Below are 21,994 nucleotides of genomic sequence, written 5' to 3' on the forward strand. Positions count from 1 at the left end.
GCCATGAAAATGATTGACGAAAAGAGCATTACTTACCTAAGTCTGTAAGACGTTTAGGTGATCTGCTTGAAAACTTATCAGATGACCTGGACCTTCTTTGACGATCAGGTGATCTGCTATAGCATCTTCTTCTCCCAGGTGATCTTGATCTCCTTAGTCGAACTGGTGATTTGCTAGAGCTTCGTCTTCTTCCCACTGACCTAGACCGTTTTCGTCGAATAGGTGTTCGACTTCTGGTCCGTAACCTGAGCACTATTCGGTGATCCCTTGAGTTTGATCTCCTCCTTCGTCGATCAGCAGACCTTGATCTGTTCCTTTGAGATCTTTTGTGTCTCTCTCTTGATAAAGACCGTCTCCTTTTTGACACTGATCTTGACCGAGTCCTCCTCCTGTGTCTTGAACGTGACAGGGAGCGTGTCCGAGACCGATGATTAGATTTAGATTTTGAGAGTCTTTTACGTGTTACTGACCGAGACCGATTTCGTCTAGACCGCAATTCGCTATCATGTTTTTGTGATTTGCGCTCAGAGGATTTAGAGCGCTTACTTCTAGACCTCTGTGAAGACTCTTTTCCCTCTACTTTTTCAACTGATTTGGATCTAGATTTGTGACGTTCAGAAGACTTGGAGCGTTTTCTTCTAGACCTTTGTGAAGACACTTTGCCCTTTATTTTTTCAACAGATTTCGATCTAGACTTTTGAAGTTCAGGAGACTTGGAGCGGCTACTCCGAGACCTCTGTGAAGACACTTTGCCCTTTATTTTTTCAACGGATTTGGATCTAGACTTTTGAAGTTCAGGAGACTTGGAGCGGCTACTCCGAGACTTCCGTGAAGAAACTTTGCCCTCAATTTTTTCAACAGATTTGGATCCAGACTTTTGAAGTTCAGGAGACTTGGAGCGGCTACTCCGAGACCTCAGAGAAGAATCTTTGCCCTCAATTTTTTCAACAGATTTGGATCTAGAGTGTTGAAGTTCAGGAGACTTGGAGCGGCTACTCCGAGACCTCAGAGAAGAATCTTTGCCCTCAATTTTTTCAACAGATTTGGATCTAGAGTGCTGAAGTTCAGGAGACTTGGAGCCGCTACTCCGAGACCTCTGTGAAGGCTCCTGAATCTCTATTTCTTCAACAGATTTGGATCTGGACTTGTGACGTTCAGAAGACTTGGACCGGCTACTTCGAGACCTCTGTGAAGACTCCTGAACCTCCATTTCTTCAACAGATTTGGATCTGGACTCGTGACGTTCAGAAGACTTGGAGCGGCTACTTCGAGACCTCTGTGAAGACTCCTCAACCTCCATTTCTTCAACAGATTTGGATCTAGATTTGTGACGTTCAGAAGACTTGGAGCGGCTACTTCGAGACCTCTGTGAAGGCTCCTCAACCTCTATTTCTTCAACAGATTTGGATCTGGACTCGTGACGTTCAGAAGACTTGGAGCGGCTACTTCGAGACCTCTGTGAAGAATCTTTTCCCTCTACTTTTTCAACAGATTTCGATCTAGACGTGTGACGTTCAGAAGACTTGGAGTGGCTCCGAGACCTCTCTGAAGGCTCCTCAACCACTATTTCCTCAACAGATTTGGATCTGGACTTGTGTCTTTCAGAAGACTTGGAGCGGCTACTTCGAGACCTCTGTGAAGGCTCCTCAACCTCTATTTCTTCAACAGAATTGGATCTAGATTTGTGACGTTCAGAAGACTTGGAGCGGCTACTTCGAGATCTCTGTGAAGAATCTTTTCCCTCTATTTTTTCAACAGATTTCGATCTAGACGTGTGACGTTCAGAAGACTTGGAGCGGCTCCGAGACCTCTCTGAAGGCTCCTCAACCACTATTTCCTCAACAGATTTGGATCTGGACTTGTGTCTTTCAGAAGACTTGGAGCGGCTACTTCGAGACCTCTGTGAAGGCTCCTCCATGTCTATTTCCTCAACAGAATTGGATCTAGATTTGTGACGTTCAGAAGACTTGGAGCGGCTACTCCGAGATCTCTGTGAAGAATCTTTTCCCTCTATTTTTTCAACAGATTTGGATCTAGACGTGTGACGTTCAGAAGATCTGGAGCGGCTACTTCGAGACCTCTGTGAAGGCTCCTCAACCACTATTTCCTCAACAGATTTGGATCTGGACTTGTGTCTTTCAGAAGACTTGGAGCGGCTACTTCGAGACCTCTGTGAAGGCTCCTCCATCTCTATTTCCTCAACAAAATTGGATCTAGATTTGTGACGTTCAGAAGACTTGGAGCGGCTCCTGCGAGATCTCTGTGAAGAATCTTTGGCTTCTATTTTTTCAACAGATTTGGATCTGGACTTGTGACGTTCAGAAGACTTGGAGCGGCTCTTTCGAGATCTCTGTGAAGAATCTTTTCCCTCTATTTTTTCAACAGATTTGGATCTGGACTTGTGACGTTCAGAAGACTTGGAGCGGCTCTTTCGAGATCTCTGTGAAGAATCTTTTCCCTCTATTTTTTCAACAGATTTCGATCTAGACGTGTGACGTTCAGAAGATCTGGAGCGGCTACTTCGAGACCTCTGTGAAGGCTCCTCAACCACTATTTCCTCAACAGATTTGGATCTGGACTTGTGACGTTCAGAAGACTTGGAGCGGCTCTTTCGAGATCTCTGTGAAGAATCTTTTCCCTCTATTTTTTCAACAGATTTGGATCTAGATGTGTGACGTTCAGAAGATCTGGAGCGGCTACTTCGAGACCTCTGTGAAGGCTCCTCAACCTCTATTTCCTCAACAGATTTTGATCTAGACGTGTGACGTTCAGAAGACTTGGAGCGGCTACTTCGAGACCTCTCTGAAGGCTCCTCCACCTCTATTTCCTCAACAGATTTGGATCTGGACTTGTGACGTTCAGAAGACTTGGAGCGGCTACTTCGAGACCTCTCTGAAGGCTCCTCCACCTCTATTTCCTCAACAGATTTGGATCTGGACTTGTGACGTTCAGAAGACTTGGAGCGGCTACTTCGAGACCTCTGTGAAGGCTCCTCCACCTCCATTTCCTCAACAGATTTGGATCTGGCCTTGTGACGTTCAGAAGATCTGGAGCGGCTACTTCGAGACCTCTGTGAAGGCTCCTCCACCTCTATTTCCTCAACAGATTTGGATCTGGACTTGTGACGTTCAGAAGACTTGGAGCGGCTACTTCGAGACCTCTCTGAAGGCTCCTCCACCTCCATTTCCTCAACAGATTTGGATCTGGCCTTGTGACGTTCAGAAGATCTGGAGCGGCTACTCTGAGACCTCTGTGAAGGCTCCTCCACCTCTATTTCCTCAACAGATTTGGATCTGGATTTGTGACGTTCAGAAGACTTGGAGCGGCTACTTCGAGACCTCTGTGAAGGCTCCTCAACCTCTATTTCTTCAACAGATTTGGATCTAGATCTGGGACGTTCAGAAGACCTGGAGCGGCTACTTCGAGATCTCTGTGAAGAATCTTTTCCCTCTATTTTTTCAACAGATTTGGATCTAGACCTGTGACGCTCAGAAGATCTGGAGCGGCTACTTCGAGACCTCTGTGAAGAATCTTTGCCCTCTATTTTTTCAACAGATTTGGATCTAGACCTGTAACATTCAGAAGATCTGGAGCGGCTACTTCGAGACCTCTGTGAAGAATCTTTGCCCTCTATTTTTTCAACAGATTTGGATCTAGACCTGTAACGTTCAGAAGATCTGGAGCGGCTACTTCGAGACCTCTGTGAAGAATCTTTGCCCTCTATTTTTTCAACAGATTTGGATCTAGATCTGTAACGTTCAGAAGATCTGGAGCGGCTACTTCGAGACCTCTGTGAAGAATCTTTGCCCTCTATTTTTTCAACAGATTTGGATCTAGACTTTTGAAGTTCAGGAGACTTGGAGCAGCTGCTTTGAGACCTCTCTGCAGGCTCCTGAGCCTCTATTTCTTGAACAAATTTGGATTCGGACGTGACACATTCAGAAAACTTGGAGAGGCTACTTCGAAAGCTTTGTGAAAGCTTCTGCACCTCTATTCCTGCAACAGATTTGGATCTGCAGTGGAGATGTTCAAAAGACTTGGAACGGCTACTTCGAGACATCCCTGAAGGCTTCGGCACCTCCACTTGTTCAACAGATTTGGATCTGGACTTGTGTCGTTCAGAAGACTTGGACCGGCTACTTCGAGACCTCTGTGAAAATTCTTTGCCCTCTATTTCTTCAACTGATTTGGATCTAGACATGTGATGTTCCAAGGACTTGGAGCGGCTACTTCGAAAGCTCTTTGAAGGCTCCTGAACCACTATTTCTTCAACAGATTTAGATCTATACGTGTGACATTCAGAAGACTTGGAGCAGCTACTTTGAGACCTCTGTGAAGGCTCCTGAGCCTCTATTTCTTCAACAGATTTGGATTTGTTACGTTCAGAAGATTTGGAGCGGCTACTTTGAGACCTCGGTGAAGATTCTTTTCCCTCTATTTCTTCGACAGATTTGGATCCAGATGTGTGATGTTCAAAGGACTTCGAGCGGCTACTTCGAGACCTCTGTGAAGGCTCCTGAGCCTCTATTTCTTCAACAGGTTTGGATCTGGATTTGTTACGTTCAGAAGACTTGGAGCGGCTACTTCGAGACCTCGGTGAAGATTCTTTTCCCTCTATTTCTTCGACAGATTTGGATCCAGATGTGTGACGTTCAAAAGACTTTGAGCGGCTACTTCGAGACCTCTGTGAAGGCTCCTGAGCCTCCATTTCTTCAACAGATTTGGATCTGGATTTGTTACGTTCAGAAGACTTAGAGCGGCTACTTCGAGACCTCAATGAAGATTCTTTTCCCTCTATTTCTTCGACAGATTTGGATCCAGATGTGTGACGTTCAAAAGACTTTGAGCGGCTACTTCGAGACCTCTGTGAAGGCTCCTGAGCCTCCATTTCTTCAACAGATTTGGATCTGGATTTGTTACGTTCAGAAGACTTAGAGCGGCTACTTCGAGACCTCAATGAAGATTCTTTTCCCTCTATTTCTTCGACAGATTTGGATCCAGATGTGTGACGTTCAAAAGACTTTGAGCGGCTACTTCGAGACCTCTGTGAAGGCTCCTGTGCCTCTATTTCTTCAACAGATTTGGAACTGGACTTGTGACGCTCAGGAGACTTGGAGCAGCTACTTCGAGACCTCTGCGAAGGTTCCTGTACCTCTATTCTTTCAACAGATTTAGATCTCAATTTGTGACGTTCAAAGGACTTTGAGCGTTTACTTCTAGATCTCCATGAAGATTCCTTACTCTCTCCTTTTTCAACAGATTTGGATCTAGATCTAGACTTTAGATCATCAAAGGATTTCGAGCATCTGCGTCTGGACCTCCATGAAGACTCTTTGCTTCCCAGTTTTTCAATAGATTTGGATCTAGATTTGAGACGATCAGAGGACTTGGAACGTCTACGTTTAGACCTCCGTGAAGACTCTTTACTACCTATTTTTTCAACAGATTTGGATCTAGACCTGTGATGATCAGTGGATTTGGAGCGTCTACGTTTAGACCTCCGTGAAGAGTCTCTGCCGCCTCTTTTTTCAACAGATCTCGATCTAGATTTGAGACGATCCGAGGACTTGGAGCGTCTACGTTTAGACCTCCATGAAGAGTCCCTGCCCCCTCTTTTTTCAACAGATATCGATCTTGACTTGAGACGATCAGATGATTTGGAGCGTCTGCGTCTGGACCTCCACGAAGACCCTTTGCCACTTCTTTTTTCAACAGATCTGGATCTGGATTTTGATTTGAGACGATCAGAAGACTTAGAGCGTCTGCGTCTAGACCTCCAGGAAGATGCTTTGCCACCCCTTTTTTCAAAGGATCTGGATCTGGATTTTGATTTGAGACGATCAGAGGACTTGGAACGTCTGCGTCTGGACCTCCAGGAAGATTCTTTGCCACCTCTTTTTTCAAAAGATCTGGATCTGGACTTGAAACGATCAGAGGACTTGGAGCGTCTGCGTCTGGATCTCCAGGAAGATTCTTTGCCACCCTTTTTTTCAAAAGATCTGGATCTGGATCTGGACTTGAGACGATCAGAGGACTTGGAGCGTCTGCGTCTAGACCTCCGTGAAGAGTCTTTGACCTCTCTTTTTTCAACAGATCTGGATCTAGATTTGAGACGATCAGAGGACTTGGAGCGTCTGCGTCTGGACCTCCATGAAGAGCTTTTGTGCCCTTTTTTTCCAACAGACCTGGATCTGGATCTAGACTTGAGACGATCCAAGGACTTGGAGCGTCTGCGTCTAGACCGCCGTGAAGAGTCTTTGCGCTCTCTTTTTTCAACAGATCGGGATCTAGACTTGAAACGATCAGATGACTTAGAGCGTCTGCGTCTAGACTTCCGTGAAGAATCTTTGCCCTCTCTTTTTTCAACAGATCTGGATTTAGACTTGAGATGATCAGAGGACCTGGAGCGCCTACGTCTGGACCTCCAGGAAGAGTCTTTACCTTCCCTTTTATCAATGGATCTGGATCTTGACTTGAGACCATCAGAGGACCTGGAGCGCCTGCGTCTGGACCTCCAGGAAGAGTCTTTGCCCCTTCCTTTTTCAACAGATCTGGATCTAGACTTGTCGTAAGATGTGGAACGTTTCTTTCTGGAATCTGAGTAGTTTCTGCTCCTAGACCTTGCTCTTTTACATTTCAAATGTTTAGAGACAGAACGTGACCTGGACTTCTTTTTCCGCTTCCTGGATCGTGAAAGAGATTTAGATTTACTCCTTTTTAATTTCTTTGCATCTTGTTTATTTTTATCACTACTCTTGTTACTTTTTTCATATGCTTTCTTTTTTTTAAAAAGATCTTCATCACTTTCCTTCACTACAGTCACAGATCCTGGAGCCACTCTGGAATCTTTTGCCTCTGCCACAGCCGCCGCCAATTCTGGAGGCGCTCCCGAAACTTCCACCGCTACCACAGCCGCCACCAATTCTGGAGGAGCTCCCAAATCTTTTGCCGCTGCTGCCACTGCCCCAAAGGCTGGAGTTGCTTCCAAATCATTCACCTCTGCTCTCACTCCCACAGATTCTTGAGTTGTTTCTGAATCTTTAACATACAACGTACACAGAGAATCTGGAGCTGCCTCCAAATTTTTCATCTCTGCCGTAGCCTCCACGGATTCTCGAGTTGCTTCTAAATCATTCACATCTAAAGTATGCAGAGAAACACTCACTGCTTCTGAATCTTCTATCTCTGTCTCCACCACCAGAGAATCTGGAGCAGCTTGCAAATCCTTCCCCTCTGCCGCTATCACCACAGATTCCAAAGCTGCTTCTGAATCTTTCGCCTCTGCAGCCACCGCCCTAAATGCTGGAGTTGCTTCCAAATCATTCACATCTGCTGTCACTGACACAGATTCCTGAGTTGTTTCTGAATCTTTAACATATGCTGTATACCAAGAACCTGGAGGTGCTTCCATATTTTTCACCTCTGCCATGGCCACCACAGATTCTGGAGCTTCTTCCAAATCTTTCATCTCTGCAGCCAACCCCACAGATTTTGGAACTGCTTCTGCATCATTCATATCTACAGCATGCAGAGACTCACTAGCTCCTTCTGAATCTTCTACATCTGCCACCAACACCAGAGAAACGGGAACAGCTTGCAAATCTTTCACCTCTGTCACTGTCACCATAGATTCTGGTGCTGCTTCCAAATCTGTCACCTCTGCTGCCACTACCACAAATTCCGGACTTGTTTCTGAGTATTTTACCTCTGCCACCGATTCTGGAACTGTTTCAGAATCCTTCATCTCTGCAGCCACTACCACAAATTGCGGAGTTCTTTCAGAATCTTTCACATCTACAGTACACAGGAAATCTGGAGCTGCTTCCAAATCTGTCATCTCTTCAGCCGCTATCACAGATTCTGTAGTTGTTCCAGAATCTTTCACATCTACAATACACAGAAAATCTGGAGCTGCTTCCAAATCTGTCACTTCTGCTGCCAAAGATTCTGGAGATGCTTTCAAATCTTTCACCTCTGCCACCACCACCACAGCATCTGGAGCAGACTCCAAATCCTTCATCTCTGCCACAGATTCCAGAACTGCTTCTAAATCTTTCACTTCTGCAGTAGCCACCACAGATTCTGGACTTGTTTCTGAATATTTCAATTCTGCCATTGTCACAACAGATTCTGGAGCAGTTTCTGAATCTTTCACCTCTGAAGACACCAGCAGAGATTCTGTACTTGTTTCAGAATCTTTCACATCTACAGTATGCAGAACATCTGGCACTGCTTCCAAATCTTTGATCTCTTCAGCCACCACCACAGATTCTGGAGCTGTTTCAGAATCTTTCACATCTACAGGACACAGAATATCTAGCACTGCTTCCAAATCTGTCACCTCTGCTGCCAAAGATTCTGGAGCTGCTCTCAAATCCTTCACCTCTGCCACCACCACAGATTTCAGAGCTGCTTCCAAATCTTTCATTTCTGCAGTCACCACCACAGATTCTGGAGTTGTTTCTGAGTATTTAAATTTTGCTGCTGTCACAACAGATTCTGGAGCTCCTTCCAAATCTTTCACCTCTTCAGCCACTACCACAGATTCTGGAGTTGTTTCAAAATCTTTCACATCTATGGTATGCAGAGAAACTGGAACTACTTCTGAATCTTTCACCTCTGCCAGCATCACCACATATTCTGGAGCTGCTTCCAAATCTTTCACCACTGCTGCCGATTCTGGAGCTGCTTGTAAATCCTTCACCTCTGCTACTATCGCCACAGATTCTGGAGCTGCTTCCAAATCTTTCACATCTACAGTATGCAGAGAATCTGAAACTATTTCCAAATCTTCCACCTCTGCCAGCACCACCACAGATTCAGGAACTGCGTCCAAATCTTTCATCTCTGCAGCTGCCACCAATTCCGGAGTTGCTTCCAAATTATTCATGTGTACTGCATGAAGAGAATCTGGAACTGCTTTCAAATTTTTCACCTCCACTGTGGCCACAGACTCTGGAGTAGCTTGCAAGTCATTTGCCTCTGTAATAGTCTCAGATTCTAGAGCTGCTTCAGAATCTTTCACCTCCACTTTTAACTCAGGAATCTGAGGAGTTTCTGGAAATTTCAGATCCACAGTATGCTGAGAGTCTGAAACCGGTTCCAAATCTAGCACTGCATTAGGATTTTCTACAGTTGTTCCCAAATGTTTTCTCTCTGCTATGCCCACAGATTTCAAAACTGCTTCTGAATATTTCACCTGTGCAGTGCCCAAAGTTCCTTCCATATCCTTCAGATCCGTTGAAGCCTCAGCTTCTACATCTGCTTCCAAATCTTTCATTTCCTCAGAGTGCAGAAATTCGAGACATGCTTTTGAATTTATCTTTTCCACTGTCAAGAATTCTGGAGTATCTTCCAAAATTTTCACCTCCACTGTTTTCTCAGATTTTAGAGTTGTTGCTGAGAATTTCAGATCCATCACAGCCTCAGATTCTTTCACCTCTACCATTGGCATAGATTCTGTAATTTTTTCCAACTCCTCCACCTCTGCAGTGTACAGAGAATCCAGAGTTTCTTCCAAATCTTTCGTCTCTGTCAACACCTGAGTTTCTGGAGTTGCTTCTGAATATTTTACTTCCACTGTTTTCTCAGATTCCGGAGATGCTTCCAAAACTTTCACATCCACTGGTTGCCAATGTTCTGGAATTTCTTCCAAATCTTTTACCTTCATCCTGATCACAGATTCTGAAGCAGCTTCCAAATCTTTCACGTCTACCATGACCTTAGATTCTAGGGTTTCTTTCAAATCCTTCACCTTTGCTGCTGCCTCCAATTCTTGAGCTAATTCAGCAACTTTCACCTTCGATGAGTAGAGAGATTCTGGGACTGCTTCTGAATCCTTTACCTTTGCTTTATACAAAGATTCTGGAGCAGCTTTAGAATGCTTTACATCCATGATTGCTTCAGATTTTAGGGTTGTTTCCAAATCTTTTGCCACCACCATCTCACGCTCTAGAGTTTCCTTCAAATCTTTCACGACTGCCACAGTCTCAGATTCTGGAGTTGATTGCACATTTTTTACCACTATATGTAGCAATTCTCTACTAGCTTCAGAATCTTTCACCAGAGCGATGGGCTCAGATTTTTTAGTTGTTTTTGAATCTTTCATTTGCAGAATCACCTCAGGTTCTGGAGTTTTTCCAGAATCTTTACACTTGACAGACTTGAAAGATTCTGGACTAGCTTCTGAATGTTTCAACTCTGCAGTGGCCTCAGATTCTAGAATTTTTTTAGAATATTTTATGCCTGTTATTGCCTCAGATTCCGGTGTGGCTTCCGGATCTTTCACCTCTACTACTGCCCTAGATTCCAGAGTTGATTCAGAATCTTCCACCTCCATTATAGTGGCATCAGACTTTGTAGCTGTTTCAAAACCTTTCATCACCTCCACCTCAGTACATGGAGATATTTTCAAGTCACTCACTTCTGTCATGACTTGGGATCGTGGAATGGTTTCCAAATCTTTCACTTCCATCACCACCTGAGATTCTGTAGTTGTTTCTGAATCCTTTGACTCTGCCACTGCCTCAGATTCTGGGGTGGTTTCCAAATCTTTCACTTCTGCCAGCAATTCGGATTGTCCAATTATTTCCAAGTTTTTCACTTCTGATGTTATCTCAGATTCTGGAGTTATTACCAAATCTCCCTCCATGCACAGAAATTTGGGAATTGCTTCCAAATCTTTAAACTGAGCTGTGACCTCAGACTCAGCTTGTACAGGTTTATTTAAATCCTTCACCTCTACCATGACTACCGACTCAAAGGCTGCTTCCAAAGCCTTCAACTTCACCACAGACATAGATTCTAGAACTCCTTCTGATTCTGTCACATCTTCTATTTGCAGAGATAATGGAGGTGTTTCTGCACCTTTCTCCTCCGCCACAGGCCCTAGGGTTGCTTCCAAACTTTTTGTCACCACAACAGATTCTAGGGTTCCTTCTAATTCTTTCACATCTTCCATTTGCAGAGACTGAAGCATTGCTTCCGAATCTTTCGCCTCTGCCACAGGTTCTGGAGGTGCCTCTAAATCTTTTGCCATGGCCACAGATTCCAGGGCTCCTTCTGAATCTTTCACATTCTCCATTTGCAGAGACAGAACTGCTTCCAGACCTTTAGCCTCTACAATGGCCACAGGTTCTAGGGTTGGTTCTGAATCTATTGCCCGGGCCACAGATTCTAAGGCTTCCTCATCATCTTTCACATTCTCCACTTCCAGAGACAGCAGAGTTGCTTCTGAACCTCTTCCCTCCCCCACAGCCACAGCTTTCAGGGTTGGTTTTGAACCTTTTGCCATGGCCAAAGATTTTACACCTCCTTCTGAACCTTTCACATCTTCCATCTGCAGAGACAGTGGTGCTGGTTCTGAACCTCTCACCTCCGAAACAGATTTTAGGATTGCTTCCAAGTCTTTTGCCTCTGTCACTGGTCCCTGGGTTGCTTCTGAGCCTTCTTCCATGACAATAGATTCTAGGGCTCCTTCTGAATCTTTCACATCTTCCATTTGCAGAGATAGTGAAGTTGGTTCCATACCTTTCTTCTCTGCCAAGACAACAACATGTTCTAGGGCTGCTTCTGAACCTTTTGTCACTGCCACAGATTCTACTAGGGCTCCTTCCAAATCTTTCACTTCTTCCATTTGCATAGAAAGTGGAGTTGCTTCTACACCTTTCACCACAGCCACATGTTCTAGAGACACTTCCAGACCTGTTCTCATGACTACAGGTTCTAAGGATGCTTCCAAATCTTCCATATCCTGTATGTGCAGAGATTCTGGAATTCCTTCCAATTTTTTCTCCTCTGCCACCTCTGCAGGTTCTAGGATTGTTTCTAGACCTTCTGCCACCCCTACGGGGTCTAGGATTGTTTCTGGACCTTTTGTCATGGCTACAGATTCTAGGAATCCTTTTGAATCTTTCATATCTTCCATTTGCGGAGACAGTGATGCTGCATCTGAATCTTTTGCCTCTCCCACAGGAGCAAGTTTGAGGGTTCCTTCCAAATCTATTGCCATAGCCACAGATTCTAGGGCTCCTTCTGCACCTTTCACCTCCTCCATGTGCAGAGATTCTGGAGTTACTTCCAAACCTTTCATCTCCACCACAAGTTTTAGAGCTGCTTCCAAATCTTTCGCATTCCCAACAGGTTCTAGGGTTGTTTGTGAACCTTTCCCCAGGGCAACAGATTCTAGGGTTCTTTCCAAATCTTTTGCCTCCTGCATGGCCACAGGTTCTAGAGCAGCTTCTGAACCTTTCACCTTCACCACAGACACAGATTTTGGAGTTGCTTCCAAATCATTCACCTCTGCCTCGGCCACAGATTTTGAAGTCGCTACCAAATCATCTGGCACAGTCACAAATTCTAGACCTCCTTCCAAACTTTTTGCCTCAGCCACACCCACAGTTTCTAGAGTTGTTTCCAAACCTTTCATATTTGTCAAGACAACAGATCCTGCGGTTTCTTCCAAAGCTTTCATCTCCATTACAACTTCAGATGTTGGAGTTACTACCAAATCATTTGTCATAGCCACAGATTCTCCAGTTGCTTTCAGCTCCGCTATGGCTACAGATTCTAGAGGGGCATCCAAACCCTCTGAAGTCATAGTCAGAGATTTTAGAATTGCTTCTGAACATTTAATCTTTGCCATGGTCTCAGATTCTAAGGTTGTTTTTAATTCTTTCACCTCCACCATGCCCATCGATTCCAGAGTAGCTTCTGAATCTTTTAGTTCTTCAGTTATCTCAGAGGCTGGAGCAGCTTCCAAATCCTTTTCAATTTCAGATTTACCAGCAACTCCAGTTCTGTTGGTAGACACAGTACCATTTTCAGTGTCTTTAACTGGTAAAGGTTCATCCTTTGCATTCATATTAAAAGCTATATGATATATACTTTCATGAGTCTTATTCACCAATAATTTTACATTAGCTTGCTCTTGAATTTTCATTGTACTAGTATTTTCTTCCTGGGTATCCAATTTGCTGGTTTCTGAATTGAATGTACTGTGTGTATCAGTCAAGGCCAAGTTAGTTTTGTCTCTCCCAAGTTTTTCCACAGATGATTCAGAATCTGATAGCAAAAGAGGTGTGAGTCTTTTAATTGAATGTCCCATGTACTCTGCACTCAATTTTGTGCCCAATTCTTCTGGCTGCATTTGACCACCAAGATCGGAATCTGCATGTCCTCCATGCCGTGTGATCAACTTTGAGCCCAATTTTTCTGTCTTTGAGTGAGAAGCAGGTTGTAAATCTGCATGCTCTCCATACTGTGCACTTAATTTTGATTCCTTTAGCTGCTTTTTATGTTTTTTTTCTTTCTTCCTTTTCTTCTTCTTTTTCTTCTTCTTCTTCTTGCTTTTGTGTTTTTTGTTCTTTTTTGACTTTTTTCTTGGAATTTCATCTTCTACTTCATCAGTGGGGCCTCTTTTTGTACAGGGAGAACTATTTTTCACTGAATCTTCCTCTACACCTGAAAAAAAAAAAGAAATTTATTTAAAACTAATTTTATAAAAAGACATTCAAATATAAATATTTTAAACCAGTATTTGGGCACAGGTGCACATAAAGTTATACACAACCTGAAGTCAACATTTTTTTCCTGATATACATCACAAGTTACATTTTCCCTCAGTAGGAGCTTCAAATGTTTGGGTAAAAAACAAAAATTTAGTTTTCAAAAACATTAAACCAATCTTCAAACTGCCTCTTGCCAATTTTTTGCTAGGATTTCTACACTTAAAACAACAAATAAGACTGTTAAGATGATGTGACAGCAACTGACCTTTGATCAGTAGCTAAAACACTTATAATGAATGGAAGACAGCAAAGACTATTCCTGAAAAAAATAGCACACCTTACAAAATTACACAACTGGAAAGAAAATGTGCCATTTGCATGATTCAATAAAAAGACGTCAACAAAACTTTTACTTTAGTTGTTAAAATACATGTCTTTAAGATTTTTTTAAGTGACAGGTCAACATTTTCCTAAAATTGAATGTGTATGTTTAAAAAGCCTTAACAAACATTTAAGAACATTTCTCAAGGTTATTTATTAATTCCAATTGAAACACTGTTTCTTAAAAAAATAAAATAAAAATTTTGCAACCACACATTGCAGCATTTGCTTGTACATGAAGACGAGCAAAAAAATGATCAGAAGCTAAAAATAAAACTGAATTCAAATTCACTAGCTTTCATTACCAAGTCTGAGAGAACTTGAGAAATACACAAAGAGCTTAAATAGTGAGGTATACAAACATCTTAAAGCCCACTTAAGTACGCCTCAATCCTGCAAAGATTTACACATGTGCTTAACTATGCACTGAGTAGTGCCACTGAAACCAATGGCATGTGAGGTAAGCATGTAAATACTTGCAGAATTGGGCGCTAAAGTGTTATTAGTAAGCACATCATTTTAAATACAGTATATAATTCTAGTCTGCCAGGTTGCTTTAAAAAAATGATTGCACTGAAAAAAATTTTTTTACGTTGCAGCAACTCAGCAACCCTAAGCTATATCACAGGACTATGATTTACTTCTATCCTCAAAACAATACTTAAAAGGAGAAAGTGATCTTGGAATAAAAGAGTTGATATAAAAAGTAAACATTCAGATACTATGATGATGGGCATACTATAAAACGCATATGTCCCTGATCAAGAAAACATGCACGTAACTTTACACACGAGTGTTTGTATCACTATGGGCTATATTAGCTAAGTATTTTAATTTTAAAAAATGGTATTTCTATCCATGTTCCTTTGAATGCCATGAAGAGTATCAATAATATAGCATCAGTGTCCTTTTCTGCACAACTTTTTCAATAAATCCCAAATCACTGCTGTAGCTTCACCTTTACTATTACTGATGGGAGCATTATCACATAATGGTTGCAAGTCTTTTTACTACCAAATTATCTAGTCTTCTTTTGAGAAGAATTAGACAAGTTTTAAAAACACGAATGCCCAGTTTGCACTAGTGCGCCTCCTGTTCCTTGTACTATTCGACCAACACCCGTTCTACACCAACTGCAAGGAAGATTTCTGAAAATGCTCAATGTAGAAAAGCCATAGTACATTATGGAAAGAAGGAACATCAGAAAAAATTGCAAATGTAGCCTTTGAGATTATTCACATCAAAGATCAACCACAAAGTTCTACATTGTCTTCTGTGGAAACACTTAGAATATATACTTACCAAGTGCACAGCCGTCCTCTCATTTCCGTGACAATGAAAATGCATTTTTGTAACCAAGTAGGACCCCAATACTGCCAACACTTACATACACAAGTAACTTTATCCATGTGAATATCCCATTGAAATCACTGTAACTACTCAAATGTAGACAATGCTTGCAGGACTCGTTTTTGCTGGATTCATTGTTATCAAAAAGTCTATACAGCCATTTTATTTAGTGTATTACATTTGAAGCAACTGAAAGCTGAATGCCTGTTTTTTTCCAATTATAAGTACATTATTCACTAATACCACCACCAAGGAATTACTTTATTTCATACCTTGCTATCTGATTAATATACCTAGCCATACAATTTTGTAGTTTGATAAACGATGTAAGGAGTAATCCTATAGACCTTACTCAGGCAAAACTTCCATTAGTTTCAGTAAGTTCTGCCAGAGTTAGAACTGCACAACAATGCCTTGAAGAAGATACTTATGAATTGTCACATGCCTTATTTCAAAAGTAATCTTTAAAGAGGCACTTGTCAACTAAGAAAAAAAATTATATTCTTTTTTTTTTTTATCCTGTTACTGTCACAAATAAAATTGATTACTACTATAACAAAGAAATAAGAGGGGAAGATTACTTTTCTCTTAATTTGTGCACTTGACAGCACTATGTGGATAATCAGTTTCAGAGTTTAGAGAATACATGTTTGTCAGACCAATTTTGTGTAGGTTTATCAGCACTATGAGGGGGAGACAAAATCCTTTGTAAAATATTATAAAACCATTAAAAAAGTATCAGGGAAGTGCATGGCAAGAGTGGCACTGGAAACTTTTATTTAATTTTCAAAAAACTGACTAGATTTACTCTTTATAGTGTCCCCTTGAAGAAAAACATATTTGCAATGTTTAAGCATTTTCATTTACCTGATTTACACTGTAGCTCTGTATCAAGGGCCCCAGACAGTACTTCCTCTATTTTCTGAACTATCTGATCATTCTGAAGACTCCCAGCACCCGTAACTGTGTCATCTGAAGTGTTTGCTTGCTCAGCTGGGATTGTTTCACCATTCTGCTGGCCTTCTACCTTTCCACTAACCAAGAAAAATATTAACAAAATTCAAGTAATTTCGAGCTTTATTTTTATTTTTTTAAAAGGTAATGTATTCACATTTCTTACAGCCAAACCTTCTAAAGAATATTTTGGCCTCCTGAAGAGGCCTTGCACTTTAGTGAAATATTCATCTTTTGGTTTGTTTTACTTACTGCGTTCTTAGACAAAATACTTTGTTAGCCACTAGAACTATGCCAAAGGGAGGAAAATATTTTCTCACTGTTTCATCCCAGGCCTTTTCACAACACAGAAATTTCGTTTCCCTCTTCTCTCCCCCCCCCCCCACCCCCCACCCCAAAAAAATCCCATCCCACCAAGCACTCTTTTTCAGACTGAAAACACACCAGCGTGCACGTGTTGTGAGGCGCATCAAAGCATTGCGAAATTAGCCCATCCAAACTTGTTATTTTCACTGAAAAGCTGGACCGCCCGGAGGGGCAGCGGCCTGGTGGCCCCGTAACCGGATGTCGCCGCTGAGCGCCGGGCCAGGCCCCGTATGTTCGAGTGACCCGCAACGGCCGCCCCTCCCCCGTCCCGAGATTGCCCCTCCCCCCCAACTGTCCCCTAGTTATCCCTCCCCGCCCCCATCCTCCCTCCCACCCACTGCCCCCATCCCGCAACTGCCCCCAGACACCTCTCCCCGCCCCCACCCCGACTCCGCTCACACTAGGCTCCCGTCCCACTTCGCCTCTCCCACGGCCCCGAGCCGGCTCGTTACCCGCCCAGCTGCTGCTGCTGCTCCTGCTCCTCCTGGATCTCCCGGAACTTGCTGACCACAAAGGACCGAAAGATCTGCTCGATGTTAGTCGCCATGACAGCCCCACGGCTCGACTCCCCCTCCATCCGCAACGCGGGTCCTCCACTACCCCACAATGCACCACTGCAAGAAGCCACGGGCCAGCCCCCGCCGCGGACGCGGTCCCTTTATGCCCTCCCGCCATTGGTCGCCCTCTGTGGAACCAGAGGCATGACGGGACGTCAATCAGCCGCTCTGCCCCCACAGGGAACCATAGAGCGCAGCCTCTCTCTAGTGGGGGGGAGGGGACCGTGGACGTTCCCCTCCCCCCGCAGGTGCCTGGGGAGGGGGATGGGCCCCGGCAGCCATGTTGCTGCACCGAGTCCGTCCCCCCCCCCCCAAAATCCACACAGAGCGCTGGCGGGCTCGGGGCCGCGCTGCCCCTCCCCCCACGGGATAAAACGCGCCCCCCCCTTCCCCCACCGGGCCGATAAACGGGCTCGGCCCGGGCGGGGGCTGCCCCAGGATCGCGTACGCCTGTAGACGGGCGGCGGGGTCTCGGTTGCCCGCCTGCCCGGCCCTACTCACCTCCGCGCAGGCCGGGGATCCGGGGCCGTGACCGCCTGGAGCCCGAGCCCGCCGCCTCCGGCCGGGCCCGCCGCCGCCAGTGGGAGCTGCGCCATGGGGCTGAGACAGCGCGCCGCACCAGGCCCCGCACTTCCCTGCGCCTCCCGTGCGCGAGAGAAAGACGGCGGGTGGCTGCTGCAGCCGGGGGTGCGGCACGGCTCCGTGCGCTGGTGGCTGCACACACGCACACACACACACACACAGAGCAGCTGTGTAAAGTCACGCACAGGGCAGAGCGTGTTTACGGAGAGACATGTGAGGGAAACCCCAGCTCTTAGGAAGCCTGGATCTGACCTGCGTCTGCAGGTTTGGCGGGGGGACCGGAACCCAGAACTAAATTCAGATAAATAAATAAACCCCAACCTGAAAGTCAGCGTCTGCCTCGGCTCCGTTAGCCAGACAATGCCTGGTTTGGGCAATGTTTTACTAGGAACATCCCTAGAAACGGGATATTATCCCCCAAGCACTTTCTCACACACATATTTTGGTGTTCCACTGGTGCAGCCTTACCCCTTTCCGTATTTGGTCTGTGAGAGAAAATAGCCAAATCGTGTGATGGCATACAGTTATGTGATGATTCTGCATTCTTGGGTGACAACGTTAATTTTTCAAATAATAATTTACCCAAAGTAAAGTCTATACATTGTATATTTCCTCAAGACAAGCTGCATGTGTGACAGTTTCTGGAAAAAGGAGTACTTGCGGCACCTTAGAGACAAACACATTTATTTGGGCTTAAGCTTTCGTGGGAAAGCCACCCTACACTAATTTGTCAGCAAATCAATTGCTGTTGAGGTCTTATTTATAATCTGTGCCATGGGACAAATTCAGTGCTATTTGTTGCCCCCATGCAGACCTTTGATGACAGTGGTTATATGCAGTATATGTATTAGTGCAGAATGTGCCCAAATGCTAACTGAAAAGTACTGTGTTTTCAGTTACAAGATGGTTAAGTCCAAAGCAGACTGTGAAGAGTTACAAACAGATCTCACAAAACTAGGTGACTGAGCAACAAAAATGGCATTTTAAATTCAATGTTGATACATGCAAAGTAATGTATAGTGAAAAGTATAATCCTAACTATAGACAAAATGATGGGGTCTAAATTAGCTGTTACCATTGAAGAAAGAGATCTTGGAATAATCATGGATAGTTCTCTGAAAACATTCGCTCAATGTGCAGTGGCAGTCAAGCTAATAGAATGTTAGAAACCATTAGGAAAGGAATATATAAGAAAACAGAAAATATCATAACGCTACTATATAAATCATCCACACCTTGAATACCGCACGCAGTTTTGGTCACCCATCCCAAAAAAGAAAAGGAGTACTTGTGGCACCTTAGAGACTAACCAATTTATTTGAACATAAGCTTTCGTGAGCTACAGCTCACTTCATCGGATGCTGTAGCTCACGAAAGCTTATGCTCAAATAAATTGGTTAGTCTCTAAGGTGCCACAAGTACTACTTTTCTTTTTGCGAATACAGACTAACACGACTGTTACTCTGAAACCTGTCATTATGCAAGGCATCTCAAAAAAATTATAAATGGAAAAAGTATAGAGAAGGGCAACAAAAACTATTAAGGGTATGGAACAGCTTCTACCTGAGGAGAGATTAAAAAGACTGGGACTTCATCTTGGAAAAGAGACAATTATAGAGGTCTATAAACTTATGAATGCTGTGGAGAAAGTAAATAAGGAAGTGTTATTTAGCCCTTTGCAGAACACAAGAATTGAAGGTCAACAAATAAAATTAATAGGCAGCAGGTTTAAAATAAAAGGAAGTATTTCACACAATGCACAGTTGTTAAGGAAAAGTTAGTACATGTGACTCCATTTTGGTTTGGGGCCCACCATTGTTTAAATGCCAGCACATCATACACCAGGAGGAGTGATCCTTAGACACTGAATCCCTGTGAAAATCCTCCTTTTTGTCTCCAGCCTGGCTTGACTCCCAGTATCTCGTTTTTGTCAGTCTCTAACTCACTGTCTCTTGGCCTTGATGTGAGGCCTCCCATCCTGATAATAAAAGTTACTGATGCATGGCTTTAGGACCATGCTGTGTAATTAACATACTGGTATAGCATGAGGAATGCACCAAGCAGGGATAGGTGGTAGATAAGACAAGGGTTTGTTTATTGGCTAAGGTTTCCGATGCACGAGGGCAACATGCTTTGCTAAAAAGTATATAACCTTTGTAAAATCTGTATTCAGGGTCCCCCCCGGCTAGCAGGGGGGCACCACGCTCAAGCGTAATAAACTTAGTGTCTTTTGGGAACTCTGCAGTTGTGGACTTTGTTTCTGTGGCCTCAGCCTAGGTTCGAACTGTGCGTGACCTATCTGGTATAATTCGCAGCATTGGTGTGCATGTCCTATCAGGTATAATTCGCAGCATTGGTGTGCGTGTCCTATTAGGTGTAATTCGTAGCATTGGTGTGTGTGTCCTACCAGGTGTAATTCGTAGCATTTGTGTGCATGTCCTACAAGGTATAATTCACAGCAGTTGTGTGCGTGTCCTACCAGGTGTAATTCGTAACACAGTCAACCTGTGGAACTCACTCCCGGGGGATGTTGTCATGACCAAAACTATAACTGGATTAAAAAAATATGGCTATAAGCTATAAGCTTGGCTATAAGCAAAGATGGTCACAGCTGCAACCCCGTGCTCTCGGTGTCCCTAAGCCTTTGACTGCTAGATGTATAGACTGGACAATGGGATGCATAGATGGACAATTGCCATGTTCTGTTCATTCCATTTGAAACCTTTGATAAATAAGAATTAAAGCATTTGATACTACTCTGACAATATTACACATACTTTAGACAAGAATGAGAGGATTACCAAGAAATCTCATTGGTGTGAAAAATTCTCAGACTGAATCATTTATTTCAAACCTCACTCACGTAGACCTTGCTAGATTGAAAAAAGGTGTTTGTTTCAATTGAGTTAGCGCAATCAAAGTAGTGTAGCTCAATTGAAAATCAGGCTTAACACTAGTGTAGACAGTGTAACAACTTAATCTAGATTGGTGGTAAATGAGATTTTCAACTGAATTGAACTAGTTCCATTGAGCAAACTTAAATTGAAAAAATATAATTTTTCTAGTTCATACAAGGCCATAGTGATTATATATGGATCAATTACTGTTGACCAGTTTAGGGTCCAATACTGCAATCATTTATGCTCTGGAATAATTTTTCTCCCCATAGTAGTTCCATTGAAGTCAATTGTACCACTTAAAAGACAAAAACTACTCCAGAGCTTGATTGTGGGATTATTTTTTAAACCAATGATTCTTTGAGTTACGCATATATGTAAAAGTATTTAATAAACTGATATTTTATTTTGATACTAATAATTTTAAAAGATCTGATGCAACATCATACTGTGTCTTCTCAGAGCATATAATTTTTCATGCATACACTATTTGCATTCAGAGGAATTACGTACTCCTATGAAGATATGAGCAAAATTCAACAAAGAGTGAGTCCTTCACAACTATATTACAACTCTTGGAAAGCAAAGAAACTGCAGCAAGATGAATAACATCTTTGCGCAGTGGTGCTGGAACAATTTTTATAATGGAGGTGCTGAAGGCGGAAGACATTGTATTTGGATTGGTTATTACTGTATTTGGATTGGTTATTCAAGACAGGGGGTGCATCAGCACTCCTAGTTCCAGCACCTATGCCTTTGTACCATTTTAATGCTAAATTTAACATGCTACAGCACCCACACAATTCTTCATAATTAAAGCTGATATATATAATAAGCATAAGGTATTATTTGTTATTTAATACTATAATATTCCCAAGAGCATTTGCCCTAGTAAAATAGTAAACAGTACTAGTCTTAGTAGGGTATCTTCCAATTAACCCAATTAACTATCAATGACAGGTTTCAGAGTAACAGCTGTGTTAGTCTGTATTCGCAAAAAGAAAAGGAGTACTTGTGGCACCTTAGAGACTAACCAATTTATTTGAGCATGAGCTTTCCTGAGCTACAGCTAGTGAGCTGTAGCTCAGGAAAGCTCATGCTCAAATAAATTGGTTAGTCTCTAAGGTGCCACAAGTACTCCTTTTCTTTTAACTATCAATGTTACACTATATAGTGATGTTATATTTCCTCCATTATATCATAGAATCAAATAATCTAGAGATGAAAAAGATCTATTAGCTGTAGTCCGTAACCTTGCAATGCAAAATTATTCACTGTTGTACATTTTCTGGTGTTTGTCCTATCTAGTTGTAAATGCAGCCAGGATGAGGCTCAACTACTTCCCGTGGGAAATTATTTCACAGTCTATTAGACTGCCACCCGGATACTGCAATCAGAT

The 21,994-nt window shown here is 43.1% G+C and overlaps 1 protein-coding gene across 8 annotated transcripts in view; it reads right to left on the reverse strand.

Annotated features, from left to right (window-relative positions):
• The window catches only part of SON (SON DNA and RNA binding protein), a 61,742-nt gene extending 43,947 nt beyond the window's left edge, over positions 1 to 17,795 (reverse strand). For 5 of the 8 annotated variants that reach the window (XM_073361714.2, XM_073361694.2, XM_073361722.2 and 2 more), the window contains exons 1-3: positions 17,012 to 17,262; positions 16,107 to 16,273; positions 37 to 13,461 (exon numbers count right to left, since the gene is read on the reverse strand). In XM_073361714.2, coding sequence (XP_073217815.2) covers positions 37 to 13,461; positions 16,107 to 16,273; positions 17,012 to 17,136 — 13,717 coding nt within the window. In that variant the 5' untranslated portion in view covers positions 17,137 to 17,262. Of the gene's footprint in view, positions 1 to 36; positions 13,462 to 16,106; positions 16,274 to 17,011; positions 17,264 to 17,617 lie in introns of those variants that run through there. The other 3 variants (XM_073361739.2, XM_073361748.2, XM_073361704.2) reach the window with 2 other exon arrangements.
• Positions 17,796 to 21,994: the final 4,199 nt, after the last annotated feature.

This window comes from Lepidochelys kempii, chromosome 1, assembly GCF_965140285.1.
Source record: "Lepidochelys kempii isolate rLepKem1 chromosome 1, rLepKem1.hap1, whole genome shotgun sequence".
NCBI lineage: Eukaryota > Metazoa > Chordata > Testudines > Cheloniidae > Lepidochelys > Lepidochelys kempii.